At 39.0% G+C, this 19,777-nt stretch overlaps 1 protein-coding gene across 3 annotated transcripts in view; it reads left to right on the top strand.

The window, feature by feature from the left end:
* LDB1 (LIM domain binding 1) overlaps positions 1 to 7,742 on the top strand; it is a 95,683-nt gene extending 87,941 nt beyond the window's left edge. For 2 of the 3 annotated variants that reach the window (XM_072424437.1, XM_072424436.1), the window contains exon 11: positions 446 to 7,742. In XM_072424437.1, the coding sequence (XP_072280538.1) occupies positions 446 to 676 (231 nt within the window). In that variant the 3' untranslated portion in view covers positions 677 to 7,742. Of the gene's footprint in view, positions 1 to 336 lie in introns of all 3 variants that reach the window. The other variant, XM_072424438.1, reaches the window with a different exon arrangement.
* The last annotated feature ends 12,035 nt before the right edge of the window (positions 7,743 to 19,777 follow it).

The following is a 19,777-nucleotide window of genomic DNA, read 5'->3' as shown; positions in this document are numbered from 1 at the left end:
GAGTCTGATGGCTACTCTGCCATTCTGATGGCCCCCACAGACCCAGTCTACCCTGTAATGTAACCCACCTAGCCATAAACCCCCCTCCCTTGTGCCAGGACAGGGCACTAAGGGCTGAAATAGATAGGTATGAGACTTCAAGAGGGCTTTAATTACCCCGAAGGTACACACATTTTATATAAATGTTTAAGACCATTATGGCCAAATCAGGGAATGCATGCTTAGACATTTTCTGGGATTTCCCCTGGTAATAGATCTCAATAAGTTACACATGCTACTTTGTGATAGTGGTAGGGTTTTCATCCTACTACCCTTATGTTACATGCATTTTTGCAGGCCTCAGCTGCCCCCTGAGCTTCAAGAAGCCGCTTCTGACCACGCGTAGTTGTGGAAGGAAGGGACTCGCCTCTACCTTGATTATGTTTGTGGAAATCTTCCCTTTCAGGATGTAATGGTGGTGGGCGAACCAACCCTGATGGGCGGAGAGTTCGGGGATGAAGACGAACGACTGATAACCCGCCTGGAGAACACTCAATTTGATGCTGCCAATGGGATTGACGATGAGGACAGCTTCAATAACTCCCCTGCGCTTGGCGCCAACAGTCCCTGGAACAGCAAACCGCCCTCAAGTCAAGAGAGCAAATCGGAAAACCCAACCTCACAGGCTTCACAGTAAACACACAAAACCCTTCAAATAAATATATATATGTGTATAACAGGCCCATGTGGAGGAACAAAAATGTTGTTTTAAAATAAAGCCGAGAAAAAATACAAAAAAAGTTGAAACTTATCTACCTGTAAATTGAAATAAAAAATGACATTTTAAAATGAACCCCTTTTCTTCAGGTTATGCCTTCCTAGGAAAGGGGTTACTGTGAGAGCTAAAGAGGGACTGAGGTACTGTGGACCCTTTAACTGCTTCCGAACAAGAGGGCATTGGTGTTTCTTGTGTCCTGGGTGAGTGGGGAGATGGGTGTCACACTTTTGCAGAAATACGTAGTAAATGTGGGTTTTATTTAAAGGACAACTCGTCCCTAAAATGTTTTAGAAAAGTGGGTTGAGGTGAGTTTTCCTTTTAATACCCTTTAGGTTGGACTTTGCAACCTAATCAAAGTAACTGCAAAAGGAGTTATTCCACTTTTAGAAAATAGATCCTGATAACGGAAAGCATGGACTCTCCTCTCTCCCTTTCACCTAAAAGCCACCCCTAAATTTTTAGTAGCATTTTCGTATAAGCACTAAATTTAGGGTGGCCCTGTCAACTGTCACTTTCTCCATTTTGGTTTTGCTTTTGTGGCTGATCCAGCATTCATGTGTGGCACCAGAGAACCACAAAGCTCAAATCAGACCACATGGTCATGTTGTCGTTCTGCATTTTTTTTTTTTTTTTTTTTATGTGTGGTACTGTAATATTGTTCTACACGTTTTATGTAATTTAAAACCTATTTAAATATATACGTTTTACATGTTTCCATTTTCGAATACCATTTTAATAACACTGACCCTACAAATATAGTACTAAATAATACCAAAGTTAGTACTATATTTGTAGGGTCAGTGAAAAGATCCAGACCAATGTATGGGGAAGGCCGAACCTTCCAGTTCTGTTGCAGTGCAGTTTGTGTCCCAATAAAAGGAAGAGAAAGTGAGGTCAATCTTCTTCATGGGCACACAGACCACAAAAAAAGTCTTAAAGGTTCTAACCCCCTCCCAAAGTATTCAAAACTAAAAGGAAATGGAAAGAGAGTATTATTGTCTGTAATTTAGTGCTACGCTCTTAAGTGAGCGATTCCTGGTTTGGCCAACCTAAGGCAGGGGTAAAGGGAAACAAGGAAAAGTAATGGCAACAAAGTTACAAGGGGTGTAAAAAGAATCACGAGATTAGACACATGCAATTGTAGACTGGTAATCTAGAACAATAATCAACTACGTAACAGTCAATGTGAGGGTCAGATTTAGCGAACAGTTAAGTAAAAAAAGCCAAAGTCAACTGGCTTACACAAAGGAGCAGTGATGGTGATGTGTACAATATCAAATTAGATTTCAGTTTACTGTAGTCTCAAAAGTATGAAAAAAAAATACTAGCTGTTGGCTTGGCCTATTCAATTCACACTTTGATTCTGTGTGTAAGTCCATAAATTCCAAGTGTGCTTAACTTTACACAGATTTTCTTACTGAAGGAGTTTCATCTTTACTCTGATGGTACTCCCAGTAGACCAGAATATGGATTTGCTCACATAAGTGTATTTGTTTACCAAACATGTTCCTTTGGGGAAATCCATAGATGTTGCTTAAAGGCCGGAAAAAAAAAAAACAATTGTTTTCAGTGGCCACCAACTCTATGTATAGTTGACATGTGATGCCATACTCTTCACTGTTCTAAGTTGTCAAACACAACTTGGCACACCAATAAATTTGCCCAAATAATGGTAAACATGACCTGTGGTCATTGTGAAAAACAGAATTGGGAGTCCTTGTAGACTTATAGCCTAAATCCTTCAGTATCAATAGTTAATTCATCATATAGCCATCAGCATGACATTGACTACATTGTATGCAGCCAAGAGGCTTCATTTTAGGGTAGTTGACCACCTGCCCTACATCGTAGGGGTTATTTTACCCACTTTGAACAGAGACGGGCCAGCAGAAACACAGTTTCCCCCCCAAGTCATTGTACATACCCAACATTCTTTGTGTCACCTCCGCAAATATATTGCAGATTCAGGTTCCACAGTGCCTCATTCTTGCTTGACTTTATATTTTTTTTTATTCTGTTTTTTTTTTTTATTTTTAAATAATATTATTAAAAAAAAAAGTTAAAAAAAATGCTGTCCTGATTTTGTACTTGCTTATTCTATATCTCTGGGGAATATTGTTTTATACAGTTCCAAAAGCTTCAAACCAAGGAAGACTTTGCAGAAGTTAATTTGTAATCCCTCCAAGAGGAAGATAAGAGAATAACAAATTTTTTTTTTTCTTTTAATGTAAATTTGTGTGATAATTTCTCAGAACTCCCTGTTCTCTTGCTTGGGTTTGTGTATCTGTATGTGCCTGTACATTTTTCCGCTCTATAGAAGCAGTGTGTAATTCTGGTCTTAATGTATCCTTTAGAGAAGAGATCTTTTTTATATATAGGTGATATGATATTTGGGGGGGGCAGGGGTGGGCTGGGTTATTCGTTTATTCCCATTATATATTTGGGTCCGATATTTATGAGAGGGGTGTATTGATAGGAAGAGTTGATATATGGTCACCAGTTCACTTGGCAACTCTTGCCAGATCATTTTGAATTTCCCTTGTTGCTTTATAGGACGGAGATGACTCTTGAAAGGGTCTTCCAATCCTAGAGCTCAACGGAGAGCACATTTTTGTTGAAAGCAAAAGAATGAAATCATAATCGGGAAAGGCTCCTCCATTCTGCTAATGACTGGAGCAGGTGAAAGTTGTTCCCTGAAAGCCAATCGGCTTTAAAATATTTAGGGAAACTTGCACCATTTCCAGAGGCAACTGAACTGAATGTGTTGCATATCTGAGTTCGAAAAGTTTAACTTTTTACTAGAATGTAAATGCACAATGTTTATAAGCGGTATTGTTTAATTTTTTTTTCCTGGATATTACACACAGTAGCAGTGAATTAACTGTGAATATGTAACAATGTATTTATTTAATAAATGTTTAGCGAGCATATGCACAGCAATACACTGACACAGAATCTACTGTGTGTCATTTGCATGTTAACAATGCAACTCTTTCTAGTTTGCAGGATGAAGCTGCCTGGCTTACCAAATGTTGGTAGATCCAGATTGGTCACTATTCTATAGTGTATATAAACAAAAAAAGTTGTGGGGTTATTGATACATTGAGTCAGACAATAACCTTGATTTATGCAAAAATACATTTTCCAAGTATTAAAGAAAAAAGTAATGCCCTAAGAAATTGCATTAAAGTGGGCCCTAAAAATCAGCAATTGATCAGTGTATAATGGAAAAGGTAACATGTCCTGGAATACAAATTGCCTAGTTTTCAGTGTATGAATGTGATATAAATGTGTTTGCAGCTGTGTTTCTCCAATTGATAACTAAATCACGCCCCATGCATGCCTATACATTTAAAGATTCATGCTCATATTGACTGCAGTGAGTTTTCTTGCATTTGTGTATGTGTTTATATGCACTGCATCTCCAAAAATCCCTCAGGTAAAAAAATTTACATCATTAGTCAAGTCATTTGTTCACTTTTGTTTATTTTTCCATTATAAAAGGCATGGAGATATGGATACAAAGTGCAGATAGCATTCCCTGGTGGTTTAGGGTTCACAAGAGTCCTTAGATCTCTGATCACCACCCATTGAGCTTGCAATTGCTGCATTGTCTCTCTGCCCTGCCATAAACACATGAGCAGCTGTCCCTGACTTCCTCTGGAATATGCAATTTGCCCATCTGTCTTTGTTGTCTTGTAGGACTTGTGTGTGACCACAGCCATACACCGCAATATCCAGTCATCTTTCAATTGCAAAAATCAAGGCAACCAATTGTATTTGTTCTCTGGCCTCCCTAGTACTAATACTGTTAGCTTACTTTGAGTGCATTTGGTTTTTTTATGGGATTGTAGCAGAAAAACTGAAGGATTTTATTCTTTTCAAGCATGGAACTGATGGTTAGTAGGCCACCTTACAAGGCATAAAACCCTAAATTAGGCCTTAAGGTGTTTGCAGTCATTAAAGAGAGGAAGGATTTAATGTTAACAAATCAGAGTCTCAATTCTAAGCTGCATAGGGTAATTTTAATCTCCTGCTAATGAGAGATGTAACCATTTGCTGTTGGTCACTTCGTTACGATTTGATGGTTGAAATACTGATTGATTTTGGAATATACAACGCTCTATGGTGTAAGCTACACAAGCAGCATGCAGTAACATTGCACACAGTTGTGTTTTGTGCAATATTTCCTATAGCATGTTACTTGTGCAGCTTTCTCCACCTTCAAAAGCCTCCTGTGTAGTCCAAGCTAATGAGATGCCAGGAAGTCATAATGGACACCTCTACCTAAAGACCAGAGCGATTGTTCTCCTAGCAAGAAATTTAAATTGCCTCTATAGCTTCCCCTAAACATATTTGGCCAATTCTCATTACTAAATCACAGTTGGAATATTTTCTACTAAACACTTCACTAATATAAGATTTTCTTAACTACCCCAAGATCTAGAACTCCTGGATTTGTCTTGTGAAAAGCTCAGTGTGTTTTTTTTCATTTTTCTTTATGCCTTGGTGCATCTTGCCTTTGCTTGTGTTGCATGTTGAACCTATTGTATGGATGCAACCTGCAGAGAAACAAGCCCATAGCCCAACACACCATAGATATGTATTGCACCCTAAAATGCCTGTATTAAAGAGCACCTCTGTACACAAATGTTCTGTATTGTATTGCACTGAAAATTGTGCAACACCTTTTTTTTTTGCATTGATGATTAATATTATTACACAGTATTTATATAGCGCTGACGCAGCACTGTACAGAGTCCATAATCATATCACTAACTGTCCCTCAAAGGAGCTCTCAATCTAATGTCCCTACCATCGTTATATGTCATTAATACAGTCTAAGGTCAATTTTTTGGGGAAGCCAGTTTACCTAACTGCATGTTTTTGGGATGTGGGAAGGAAACTGGAGAACATGGAGGAAACCCACGCAAACATAGGGAGAACCTGCAAATTCCATGGGGTTACTGGCAGCCCCCTATCTGAATGTCATTTACCATGATGGTTCTAAGGTGCCATCTTCCAGAATAAAGCTAGCAGCATGAAATGTGGGCAGAGAGGTTATAGAATATTATAGAATACTAGAGCTATTTTAGATATGTATGGGTAGTTATAAGTTATTTCTTTATATCCAGAAGTTTTCCCCTTTATAAAATCATGCTAAAATGACAAGTACACAAAACCCTCTATAGCCTAGTGCTTTTACAAATGACATGACCTATTCTTTTAGGGCTCATTGACACATATACATCTTGCTTTAAACTACATTATTCTTCAATTACTGTGCATGGAGAGGTCGACTCCATCAGGTACATCTACTTGGGTGTTTTGATCATGTAAAGAGCGTTGTTTGCAGTAGTCATAGTGCAGTTACCATTTCCACATTCTTTTCTTATGTATGCACTAATAATGCATTTTGCATGCATTTACTGTATGTTTTATGCTCCCCTTGGAAATATCAAATAGAAAAGGCAAAAAAATGACAAAAACATAATAATCAATGTTTTAATGTCTGGTGTATGATTAGGAGTTTTGAAAGTCTACCACTAGAGGGTGACAAAGGTCATAGTTTTCAATAAAAATTAGAGCTGTGGGCTTATGACTCCCATACATGGAGGCTTTATGCCTTTTATGCTTCATGTACTTTTAAAACTAAAATTGTAAAAATATAAAACACATGTTTAACTTATGGATAAAATAAATTGTTACATACACATACAAAATTTTTGTTAGTACAAAGTCCAGCTGTAATAGCCTATAGAAACCATTCAGAGCAAATTCTCCCAGCAGATATTATTACAATAAATTGAAACCTTGTTATGGGTTACTGTATTTAACATTGCATTCTTCACTTTGTTGCATATCTGGAAAAGGCAGCCTTTTTGCCATTGGGATCCAGCTTATGTAAATTACTTTGTGGGCCACAGCTTTAATGGCATTGCTGACATGTAGAGGACACTGGCACTTCTATACCTAAAATTAAACATCATAATAATAAATAAAAAAACAAGGATAATCTGGTTGGTTTCTATAGGCAACAAACATTTTTATTTTCAGACATATCAACTTCTTTGTGTATTGTAAGCCTGGCCCCATCAGGAATTGTTTTTCTGTCTCCATAACTGCTGTATTGAACTTTGCTCATGAGTGTTTGCTCTTGATGTGGATGAAACTGATAAATGAATGGACCATTTTATTTAAAAAAAAAAAAAAAAATCTGTTTTGCCCAGAATTGTTTCACAGCGGCCTGCAAAAATGGCCAAAAAAAGGTCAGTCAGGTTGCAGTGAGGCATTACTGGGACAGAGCTCTTGAAATAAAAGCACGCCTTGATGGCCCTACCTGATTTTGCACTTTTGCTTAAACAAATGTTCTGCTCTTTCCATTCTGACTCCCCTTGTTGTAAACTAAGCAATACCTTCATTGTAAATCCCATGTCTTTTTTTTCCTATGTATTCTCACTTGTAGGAGGTCATATAGGAGCCTCATAGTATATATATATGTATATATAAATGTGTGTGTATTAAATATATTTTTTGTTATCAGAATACAAATAAAAAAGGGGATCAGGAATGTTATAGGGTAGGCAGAGGCATTTGTGCCCTTCAGCTGATGATGGAGCTTGCAAGGTGGCCAACCAAAGCGCCAAGGTGGCTCCACGTCAGCTGGAAGGCCTTAAGTAGCTTCAGTCTGCTATAAAGCCTTCTCTGTTTTTGTATGTGGTGAACGGTGACTTATATTACTCTTTCCTGTTGCCCTCTAAATGTTGCCAACATGAGCACCCACAAGCAGACATTGCATTGATTGTGCCATTTGAGTCCTGTATGGTACTAATGAATAACAAATCCAGCTTTTCGTTCCATAATGTCCTCCTCAATCATTGTATCCCCTCCCCAGCGTAAAGCAGAGTCTTTGCATCTGAGGTTCCTTGTCTCTGCTTTCTTTATAAATATATTGTATAATAAACTCTAGATGGATTTCTATGTGTGAATGTTTCTGCTCTTTCTTTCACATTTTTAAGTGGTGTTACAAATAAAACAGGGATTGGGTGAATTTGGGGTAAAGTAACTATTGTGATGGGTAGGTCACTGCATTCCACAAGAGGACACATTTATAATATTCTTCTTGAAGTCAAGACATAGAACTTCCCAACATGACAAGACACATTTGCCCATAATGTTACTCTTGACCAATGACCAACTACTGGACCTTGCCATGCCTGAATTATATTATACTCTATACATAGAAAATGACACATCCAATTTTACCAACTGCTTGATGTCAATATAATGCCTTCTTTTACCATCTGTACATAGAGCAATACGCTTCCAACTTGTCTGACCACTGTACATGATTGTCATGCATTTCTATTACAATCATAACATAGAATACTACACCTCCAAAATGAACGACCACTGGACATGACCATGCTAAGATTTTAGTTCACGCTGTATACGGAACATTACACGCCTACAAGACCAACCACTGGACATGAGGAACATTACACCTCCAAAATAGATGACCATTGGCCATGATCATAATACATTTCTATTACATTCTATACATCGAACACTACACCTCCGACACTGACCACTGGACACCAGTATATTATGTTTATATATTCTATGCATTGAACACAACCTCCAACATGGATGACCATTGGACATGATTAAATACATTGAACATTCCACACCCAACACCAACCACTGGACACCATCATATTATGTTTCTATTCTATGCATTGAACACTACATCTCCAGCATAACCGACCACTGGACACCATCATAGTATGTTTCTATTGTATTCTAAGCATTGGACTCTACGCCTCCAACATAACTGAACACTGGAACCCATCATATTATGTTTCTATTACATTCTATACATTGGACTGTACACCTCCAACTACCGTCCATGACAGACCATTGGACACCATCATAATATGTTTCTATTAAATTCTTTGCATTCGACTCTACACCTCCAGCAGGGCTGACCATTGGACACCATCATAATACATTTCTTTTACATTCTATAAATTGAAAGCTACACCTCAACATGGGAGACTGCAAGACATGATTATTTTTAGAATTCTCTTACACTCTATACCAGGGTTTTGTGGAACCCTATGGTTCCTTTGGGGGTTGCTAGGGGTTCCTTAAGCAATTTGTGCCTCAGGTCAGTTACCACTGACACCAATGACACCGCTACAGAAACATACTGTGTATAATATAAAAAAAGAAGGTGTTTACTGAAGACAAGAAAGTTATTTTAAGAGTTCTATGTTTAAATCATCAAAAAGTCTATTCCATGCATAGAACACTAGACCCACACCATGGCTGACCATTGGACCTGATCATAATAGAATTCCCTTACATTCTATACATAGAACACTACACTGCCAACATGACCATCCACTAAACATGACCATCAGACCAATCTATCTTATACCATACATTACATTTCAATCCTTCTCCACGATCCTACCATTAGATATGATCATTTTCCAACTTCTGTACAATCTATACCTAGAAAATTACATCTCAACTAGATCCTGTGCACATAATCTTCAGGTAGATTACCCACTACTGGATTATTTGGAATGGCACCCCAATGCACTAAAGCAATTCACATGCATTGTAGCACACACGTCAAATACATATTGATATATTATTATAGTCTTTGCAGCCCTGATCTTTATACAGCCATGCTTCACAGTAGACCTGATTTGTCTTTGCTGTGGTTCAGTAACACTTACAGGTCTTGTCCCTCTCCTATATATTGACTGGACAGTAAAAAAAAAGATAAGCTCATCTCTCTGTCACTCTTCTATGTTCCTTGTGTCCCCTGTGTCCGAGGTTCCTTGTGTCCCCGTAGCTTTGCTGTACAGGCATTGCAAAGGCAGATCACAAGTCAAATACAGGAAGTGACTCTGCTTGCGTTTAAGAAAAGCTTTTGATAATGTACTGATAAATACAGAACTGCGTGAATGTGATACCTGCCTGCAGTTCAGCTATAAACTATAATAAAAGAAATAATAATAGTAACCACTATATTGTTTACGTGACTACCAGACCTGTAGAATTTGTTCATTTTATAGGTCAATCTAAAAGCATTGTGCACACAAACAGAGCAGAACTTCCTTGAACATATCGAAACCATTGGTGCAATAAAGAAGATTTCATCCCCAAAGGCTGCATTAGCAACAAGGTGAGTTAGCAATTAGTGTTTCGTTCCTCAGCTAAGAAGTGCCTATGGAAACCAACCACTGTGTTTACCTCCAATTTGTCTTTTCATCATCTCTAGAGATCTTCTGTAAAATCAATTAAAGGTGCACTCCATGCCAACATGAAAATGTTCCCTTCCCTAAGGAGATACAACCAACCGGCCTTCAGACGATAAAGTTCATGCCGGTAATTATCATTTGTAGCTGGCAGCCCACTCAAACTCTCTTAGTTGTTCTTCTCATTATTCTGGATTTAGAGCCGTGAAAATTAGGCCAGGGTGTTCCTTGGTTCCACATTCTGGGTTTATAGTGTCCCATTCTTTTGAGCAAGAGAGGGAGGTTGCACAGTGCAGGAGGCTGCAAGAAATCTGATGGATCTGCCCACACTTGATATTTAAAAAAGTGCAATAAACGAAATTAACTTCAAACATTTCCCAGAACAAAATATTTAACATAGGCAAGATAGGGGTATTATACTTACCTTTTTGGCAGCCCATATTGCTAATCTTGGCTGCACTAAAGAGCTGTAGCTTCCATAAGAATCTTTAGCATTTTACACTTCTGGATGTTTTGGATGTTTGTGCTCCCAGTTCCATTTTCTGACCCCTACATCACTGTCCTGTAGTGACACGGGTCAGCAGATGGAACCATTGCCGAGGCACAGGCATACAACCTGAAAAATGCTGGAGTTTCTGATTGTATTTATGATTTGTTCAAGTTGTAATTCTATTTATTCTGTGGCTTTCCTGATGACCATTTCCACCATCAAACATAAGGTGCAGCCATAAAACATGATTGGCAGGGAATTAGTAGTTGTGAGTGCCAATGCTTTACCAAGGCACCATTCACCCAATTTGTCTTTGTAGTCTTCGCCTATTGACAAGCTTCCGTTCTACATTGGGAGACTATTTGTGGTGTTTGAGCATTCGGTTGCCCCCGAGACTTAAGGCAGGTATGGTGCCTGGAAAGGGGCAAGGATTGCAATAACCTGGGGACTGCATAGGTAGACATTTTGGGTAAGGACAGGGACCTGAAAAAATGACAGGAACCAGGAGTACAGGTACAAGGGAAAGGCCATATAAAGTACGGAGAGATCTGTGTGAATGGTCCATAGATGTAGGAGAGTGACCATGCATGGAAGGTCAGGCAGCCAGCCAAATGATCTAAGGGAGCCAGAAAGATTGTAGTCAGGAAATAACCCTGTAGTTCCCATCAATGGAAGGTCAGTCAGCCAGGCAGAAAATCTAAGGGAGTCAGAAGGTTTGTGGTCTAGAGAGAATGGTTTGTCTAGGCTGCAAATGGGGTATAGCCAGATAATATCAGTATCAGAAAGTCAAGAATAAAATGCATACCCTAGCAATTAGCAAACTCTGTGCTATCACAGGCCATGTGGCCGTGCAGCATTATGCAGGTTCTGGCCAATCAAGGTGCCAGGGTCAGGCAGTGCAAAGGCAGACTTCTTGCAGTGCCAACCCCCCACCCAGGGGCAGCCATGCCCAACCAAAAAGAGTTCAACTGGTATTGGAAAGTGGGCAGAAATCTAGAAGCGTGCATTCTCCTTGTACAACCTGCTGAGGGAGGTAGCCACTGTACAACCTAACAGTAAGCTAGGGCAGGATGGTGGCTCAGTGGTTAGCACTCTGGCCTTTGCAGCGCTGGGTCCCAGGTTTGAATCTCGGCCAGTACTCTATCAGCATGGAGTTTGCAGGTTCTCCCCGTGTTTGCTGGGGTTTCCTCCCACATTCCAAAAACATGCAGTTATGTTATTGGCTTCTCCCTAAAATTGTTTTTAGACTGTATTAATGACATATAACGATGGTAGGGACATTGGATAGTGAGCTCCTTTGAGGGACAGCTAGCCACATTACTATGGACTTTGTACAGCGCTGCGTAAGATGTCAGTGCTATATAAATGCTGTGTAATAAGCAGCTTCTAGCTGTGGCCACTGACAACGGCTCCTTCAGCAGCTGCTTGTTTTTTAGGGTGTCTTTTTCAGATTTTGACTTCATATTGCCCTATCTGAGCAGAGTAAAGTAAAAGAAAGATGAAGCACTGATTTTATTCAGCAAATCAGTGCAAAGTCTGGTAAAAGTGAAAATAAACTTGAAGAAGTGCAAGACAAGATAAATAAAACACTAAACACTTCCTTTAAAGAATGAACAAAAATAATGAAATGCTTTGCTAAAACCAGAACAATCTTTTTATAGCTTTCAAAGCCTTCTTTTATGGACACAGAAAAGATTGTACCTTTGTGAGTCATTTTCCCATTAGAGAAGTAACAAGACAGTCACACAGAGGATATTGTTAGGACAATAGCATTTTATTTCTGTCTTGATACAAGACCATGGATTGAGTAATATTATTGCTGGGAATGTTTGTTAATATATTTACACATCAAAAGGTGTACTAAATAAAAACAAAAAAGTTTCTATTATGGAGGGATCGGTCTTTGGATTGTTTGCCGGGACCACATAAATGGTGATTTCTGTTGACGGCAGGGAGATGGAATTAAAATTGATATGTCTTGGTGTAAGAATCTGATTGCTATTGTTTTCCTGGTTTTATGAGTTGCTTGCAGAAAACTGCAGGAAAAAACAGAAGCATAGGGGTGACATAGGCCTATGGGGAAAATTTGTTTGTTTTTAATATAATCTAACTGGATGTCACTGATTTATTGAAGATTCTCCATACATTTATTAATATTATTATTAATAAACAGGATTTGTATGGTGCCAACATATTAGCGTCGTACATTAAATTGGGGTTTCAAATGACAGACGAAGACAGACATTGACACAGGAGGAGGAGAGGACCCTGCCCCGAAAAGCTTACAATCTAGGAGCTTACAAAATAGAATGGGATACAGATTTATTGTCCAGAACAGGGGTCAGCAAACTTTTTGGACTACTAGGCCATTTCAGGAGGTCAAGAAGGCACAGTAGGCCAGAAGAAACAAGGTGTCCAAGGAAAGGTTTTTTCCAACCGTGACTACAAGCGAGCAGCCTTAGTTTTCCGCTCATCTGCGGTGTAGTCTCTGTACGTGTGCGCGTGCTTGCATCGAAATGCCCCTTGAGATTCGACCGGTTGAAAGTGCTGTTGGTGTCGTTGCACACTAAACACAGGGCTTTGCTGATAATTTGTCAGTCCATTCGGGGTTGAAGACACAACGTTCCAGGTCAACCTTCCGAAGAATGGTGGCTACGTGTTGCTTCTTCTCTTTAGGCATAGTAATTGGGGTTACTGTGTGTGACCTCGAAGATATCCTGGGAACTTCCGATAACGCCACAATTCAATTAGGCCGGATCCAACAATAAATAACTAGGGGGGGCGTTAGGCCGAACTGGAATACTGGCTAGGCCGTATCCGGCCTAAAGGCCGAAGTTTGCCTACCTCTAGTCTAGTCCCCCCTGTGCTTCCAAAAGAGCAATGATTCATTGAGATATGGACACCTCAAGACCTCTGAAGCTGACTTGTGGTATCTGGGACCAAGACATAAGCAGTAGGTTCTCTGCTGCCATCTCTTCCGTAGGAACATGATGCTTGAATGTGAAACAGGCATGTGGCCATCAACACGATCGGGCCATCTTCTTCTATAGCCCCATGGTTCAGGTCTGAAGCCCAGTTGCCTATAGTAGGAATTTTCACTGATGGACAAAGGTCAACATGAGCACTCTAAATGGTTTGCCCTGCTCTATGTGTTGTGACATCTCTCTCATTAGGCCGTTTTTTTGCAATTTGTGCTGTTGTAGGTTGGTGGAATCAGACCGCACAGGTTAGCTTTTCCCCATGCTTTGGGCACCAATGACCACCAATCAATGGTTCACCAGTTGTCCTTCCTTTAACCATTAGACCCCACTAGATCTGTCCTTTTGGGGATGTCATCTAGCCATCAAGTCCATTACACTTACACTTAGCTATTTATTTTTCTTTCAACACATCACCTTTAACTGACTGGCTACTTACTGCCTAATTTACCCCCCACCCCTTGTCAGGAGCCATTGTAATCTGATCATCAGTGTTATTCACCCCCATCAGTGGTTGTAATGCATGGCTGATCAGTGTAGAGTTTTGTATTGTTTGTATACTTATATTTCATGCACATAAGCTGAAGAAGGAATGTCACGAAACACGTTTCTATTGTGGTAATGACACATATGTTCTTTGGGTGAAGCTGGGGCACCAGACCATATCATCTATTGTATTCTACACTGATCAAAACAGATTTGGAAAACTGAAAGATAACAAAGAATGCACCTGGCAGCAACAAGTTTTTTTTTTACCAAGAAAAAATCCAAACATTTTCTGGACATAAATCACCTGACTTGGCAATGGATGATGAAGGGGTTTCGGGGAAGATGACACTGAGCAAGAGGACAGACCATCGTGACATCACACTACAGCATGTAAAGTTTATATTTCGGTTCAGGGGTTGCAGTAGTTTTATGTACGTATGGCACATTGCAGTGCTTTTTATTATAGCTGTAACCAGCGCACTCAAAGCATATGTGTTTTGGTGCACCACAGTGCAATGGCATGAACCATTATGATGTCTAAACTCCATTTCCTACAGCTAATATATAAGAATAAATAAATAAAATGCAAAAGATCCAAAGCTTGAACTGGTGCACATGGTAGAATAATTAAAGATAACCTTTCATTTGCCTTTCCAAAAAATAAAATCAGCTGCTCCATATGGGATATTAATAAGAAACAAATTTACTAGTTCATGGACTCCGGCACCAACTTTCTGATAACATACGGCTGTCAGAAGCCTCCCGGTATATACATGACAGTAGGCACCACCATGTGCCGTGGAGGGTCAGGACAGTCTGAGGATCTCATACATGAAGACTGCATCATTCTTGTGTAAGTAAGAAATAAGGAAATTTAGGGGGCACCAGGATTTATGTGATTGTGTAAATGGGGTGCGTGGAGAAGAAAGGGGGTTGGGAGGTGGGTAAGGGGATTAATGGGAACAAAATAGGGAAGTAAAAAAAGTAAAAAAAAATGGTTTAACAATATGACTTCCTGGAGCCCAACTCTCCAGAGTAAATTGAAAACTGAAACTTCTAAGTGAATTTAGGACCTTCTGATAGCCACCATCCTGTTGATGTCAGCAAACCCAGCAGAGTCAGAACTGCCATATGAACCATTGGATTTTGCCGTATGCTTCAACTGGGGCATTTCTCTCTATAAAGTTGCCATTTTATGGCTTCTCACTTTGTGATTTCTGAAAAAAAAGAAAAATGTAATTTCCCTATCAAACTGCTATGTGAATGGGCAATAATTTACAGTGTGTTATAGCAGTTGGTGCTGACAAATCAGCTTTTGGCACTAACCTGTTCCAATTGAGGACATGTTACGCCAACATCTCATCCACCTGCCCAAATGTTTTCTATTTCTATTCTATTAACATATACTGGGATGAAATCAGTTTACTGGAAAACCAATCTACATAAGACCCAATGCTATCTGAACATAACCCCTAAGTAAGACCTAGTTCTGTAAATTCACCTTGTTCCATCAAGGGAGCACAAATCTGGTGAAAAACCAGCCATTGGGACTTTGAAAGCCACACAATATTTTAAACAATTTGCAAAAAAAAAAAAAAAAAACTTACTTTATTTGTTTATGTAGTTAAAAGGTTTTTCATCACACAAAATGAAAACACTATACACCAATGAGAATGTCTATATGGAACATCCCTTTATAGGGTGTTCCAACTTTAAATGCGTTTCGCGGAGCTAACTCTGCTTCTTCGGAAAAAGAAGATCTACAGTCATAGAAAATACATATCGTAAATTACAAAAACATTGTAACATTAAAAATATAACATTCTTATAAATACAATATTTATCATACATTTACATATCCATTAAAAATCACAACTTTAATGGATGTCCTAGGTGTAAATGACCATATGGTATCCTTACATTCTTCACATTCTATGTGGGAAGGATCACATATGGTCACATATTACCTCTTCTTTTATAGTTACATAGTAAGTCAGGTTGAAAAAAAGACATAAGTCCATCAAGTTCACCCACTAGAGAAATAAACATATCCCAGATATAAAACCCTATGGACATAGTTGATCCAGAGGAAGGCAAAAAAAACCCTGGTTTAACAGTCTCTATTATCTTTCCTTGACTTTTTTCTCGATCCACAGTGTATTCCGGTCACCTATGGAATTCCATCTTTTTATGTGATCATTTCAGTATAACTAATAATTATTTTCTATCCCCCCCCCCCTTATTTTAAATTTTTTTATATGATTTATGTACTCTAGTTCAAATGTTCTTTGTTTTATGTCTAACCTTTTACTTGAAAAAAACAATAAAATTTTATTGAAACAAAAAAGGTTTTATAGGTAGGTGTGAGAGGTGTGATATAAAGATCTCATGACCCGGTAAAAATGTCATGTTTACATTTGAGCATATATGAATGAGGTGCTCAAATGGAAAAGGAATATCCTTGGATCAAAGGGAAGTGCAGCATTTTGTGTCTGGGATTCCATTACTAAATGTGGAAATGTGTATCTAGAAGAGATGGTGATCACCTGCCAAACAGAACCAAACCAACCTGTATCAGAAATAGAAAATTCTTAGAATATTGAAACAAAAAGTCTCATTGAAGTCAATAGAAATCCAAAGTGTGCTCCAAAAAAGTTAGTATTACAGAGCCGCAAAGTGGCCCGAGCCTTCCTTCAAATTCCACCAAGCAAATATAAGGTTCTCCCCAAAGGATTTTAGAAATCTAAACCAAGAAAAAAAAACAAAATTCCATTTGAATTTAACATCCTCTCATATGATGGGTCAGTGCTTATCTAGAGGTGTTAATAAGTTAGACATTTGAATACCTCTCATACTAATTATGGAGTTTTATTTTTTGTAGAGTTTCCTGATGGTGAGATATGTAACTCATTTTTATAGTATGTGGTAATCTGGGTGGATTACAAGGAAATATGTACAAGCAGGACAGTTTTTTAGTAATTCGGCTCATTCTGTAATGATTTTTCATGTGCATGATCATATTCAACCAAACCAGTTCTGTTCCATGTAATACTGAATACGCAGGAGCCTGGAATAAGCCTCAGGTGTGATTGCTTCTAAAAAATGTAATGTGATTACAATTTCAGTTCAACTATTTCTAAACTAACAGGAACTGGGTGGGGAAGGCATGAGCGATTTATGCATGCCATGATTATCAAGAGTTGGGTTAAGAATAAAGTTTCTGACTCATAACAAAGACTGGATTTAGCGTTGGGTACATTAAACATGGGTCTTTGCCTTTGTACTGTGGCGGATCAAAGTTGATTGCAACAACCGCCATTTGTTTTTGTTATGTTGGGTTTGGTGTAGACCCATACTGGGGGCTTCAGCTGCCATGAGCGAATCTGGGCTTCCAGTGTGTAGCTGTACCTTTTAGAAACATGGTCCTTCCCATGTCATTCTTCAGCTTTGAAGCTCAGATAACCTAGAGTTAGGGTTGTGGCTTGGCTTTGTGATATAATGGTAAAATGGCCAAAAGTTTGTGGAAAGATGACCATCTCACCTATTTGAGCTTGACTTTTCTAAACCATGACCATCAATATGAAGGTGACCATGGAGCTTGTTGGACATCTCATTCCAAAACCAAGGGTACGATAATTGAATTTTCCATCGTTTTGCAGCTATAAATGGCTTCATTCTTCTATGGCAGGGGTCGGCAAAGTTTTATGACCACTAGGCCATTCATGGGGTGGGCTGTAGCACACTAGGCCGGACCCTCCCTTATGGCTCCGCCCACCACCAGGGAACGCCCCCTGAAGTGAAATCCCTTTCCTCTGTATGCATTGCGGAGGAGAGGGATTTACCTTCAGGGAGCCTTCCCCTATTCGTAAATAGGGGAGCAACTGCAAGGGGGCGGCACCGGAGCTCTGCTGCTCCAGCAGCTCCGGCTCTGGTAGTTCCTAACGCCACCTGGCCGATCTGCCGGCCATATACTGAATCGGCCAGGGGGCGTTAGGCCAGAACTAAATACAGGCTAGGCCGTATCTGGCCTAAAGGCTGGAGTTTGCCGACCACTGCTCAACGCTTTCCATAGGGTTGTAAGAATTTTTTGCCCAGGTACGGATGTTGAATGAGAAGACCTGGTAGACAATTGGCATTCCAATTCATTCCAGTGCTTGATGAGGCCACTTGAGTTCCTACACACCACATCATGGTCAGATCATGTCTTTATGGAGCTGACTTTGTGTACAGGGACATGAAAATGTACTTTTCCAACTTTTCTCAACAAATAAAAAAGTGATTATTGTCCAAAGTGCCCATAAAGGGCATCTGACATTCACCAAACATTTTCTAGTAAACAATATTCCAGGTCTTTATGTTTCTCATAGATGTCATATATCAGATTCACTGCTTTATAAATAGACACTCATAGTGTATAAAGAAATATATGCAATAAAATCCTCTTTTACTTCCCCCCCTTTGTTGTCCTATTAGTTCAGCTATCATGTTTGTAGCCTTTAAATGAACAAGTGGAAGCTGCTGTTTCCTTGGCTGCATTTATTCCTCAGCATTTGTTGAGCTACCATCTATAATTTCTATATACATAACGTGTGTATTTCTGTGTACGTGATTGTGGACGTGTCATGTAATGTCCTCCACAGTCAGACATTAAATATTGTAAGTGTATCAATAAACAAATGTAAAAATTGTATTGCAAATTATGTTAAAATTGTGATTTGCATGTCAACTGGGGAAGCTTTGTGTTACTACAATTATATGGAAATAAATACCAATGAAGTGTGAATTGTGAAGTGTGAAAAATATGCTTAGTATTAGGATGGAGCTGCAAGATATATCCCTATATCTGTCATTATATATATATATATATATATATATATATATATATATATATATATATAAATTCTCCTAGAAATCATGTTATTTTAATATCAATGCCAATATTCCAGCTTGAATTATGGCTATTTCAACTAATTTTTATTATTTATGTTAAAAGATTATAAAAACCGACCACCATATTAGGTACACAATTGATTCTCACAATATCTCTAGATGATAAATTTCTATACGCGTTTCGCAGAAAATAAGTCTACTTCATCAGGAGAATTATTCTTTTCCTCTCCCCCCTATTTCAGAATGCATCAAGGGCATTCTCTCAAATTTGATCCCAGAGATCAAGGGAGACATGTAAATTCTAAGAACCGCGGGATCAAGCGGTTCGCTCCTCACAAAACTCCACACAATTCACAATGACTGCTATCTTGTGGATTTCTACCGCATATCAACCTTGCCTCAATCACACATTCTGTTGTATCATAGGGACAGGAAGTGAAGGAAAATCCCTACTGAGATACATATGACCAATGTAATTCACTGCAAGCTCATCCAAAGAACCCTAAAAGAAGCCCTAATGGCAGCCCATTGTAATGGTATCACATTTGGATGGTGATTGTTAAGGACTTTACTAAAAAAAAGTGGTTGGAGGCAACAACTAACCAATGGAAACACTGCTCGCTATGTACAGTAGCAACCAGCTCTTGACTGGTTACTAACCTCCGCAACAGTCCGTTCCCATTGGCTTACTGATGCTACCTGCAGTGTACATTAGCAACTGTCCAAGAGCCCATGCTTGTTGGGAGTTTTACCAACCACCAAATCACAAATCGGAAAGTAGTTTGCAAAGTAAACAACCGTTTGTGAGCTGGTAGTGATTGAGGCAATCAATTTGAAGTTGGTAACTAGTAACTTTTCAAACCGTGGCATTAAAGCTCTGTAGGGTTGCAACCTCAGC

Source organism: Pyxicephalus adspersus, chromosome 10 (genome assembly GCF_032062135.1).
Source record: "Pyxicephalus adspersus chromosome 10, UCB_Pads_2.0, whole genome shotgun sequence".
NCBI classification, from domain to species: Eukaryota; Metazoa; Chordata; class Amphibia; order Anura; family Pyxicephalidae; genus Pyxicephalus; species Pyxicephalus adspersus.
The sequence above is the reverse complement of the archived record's forward strand: the minus strand, read 5'-3'. Positions and strand labels throughout refer to the sequence as shown.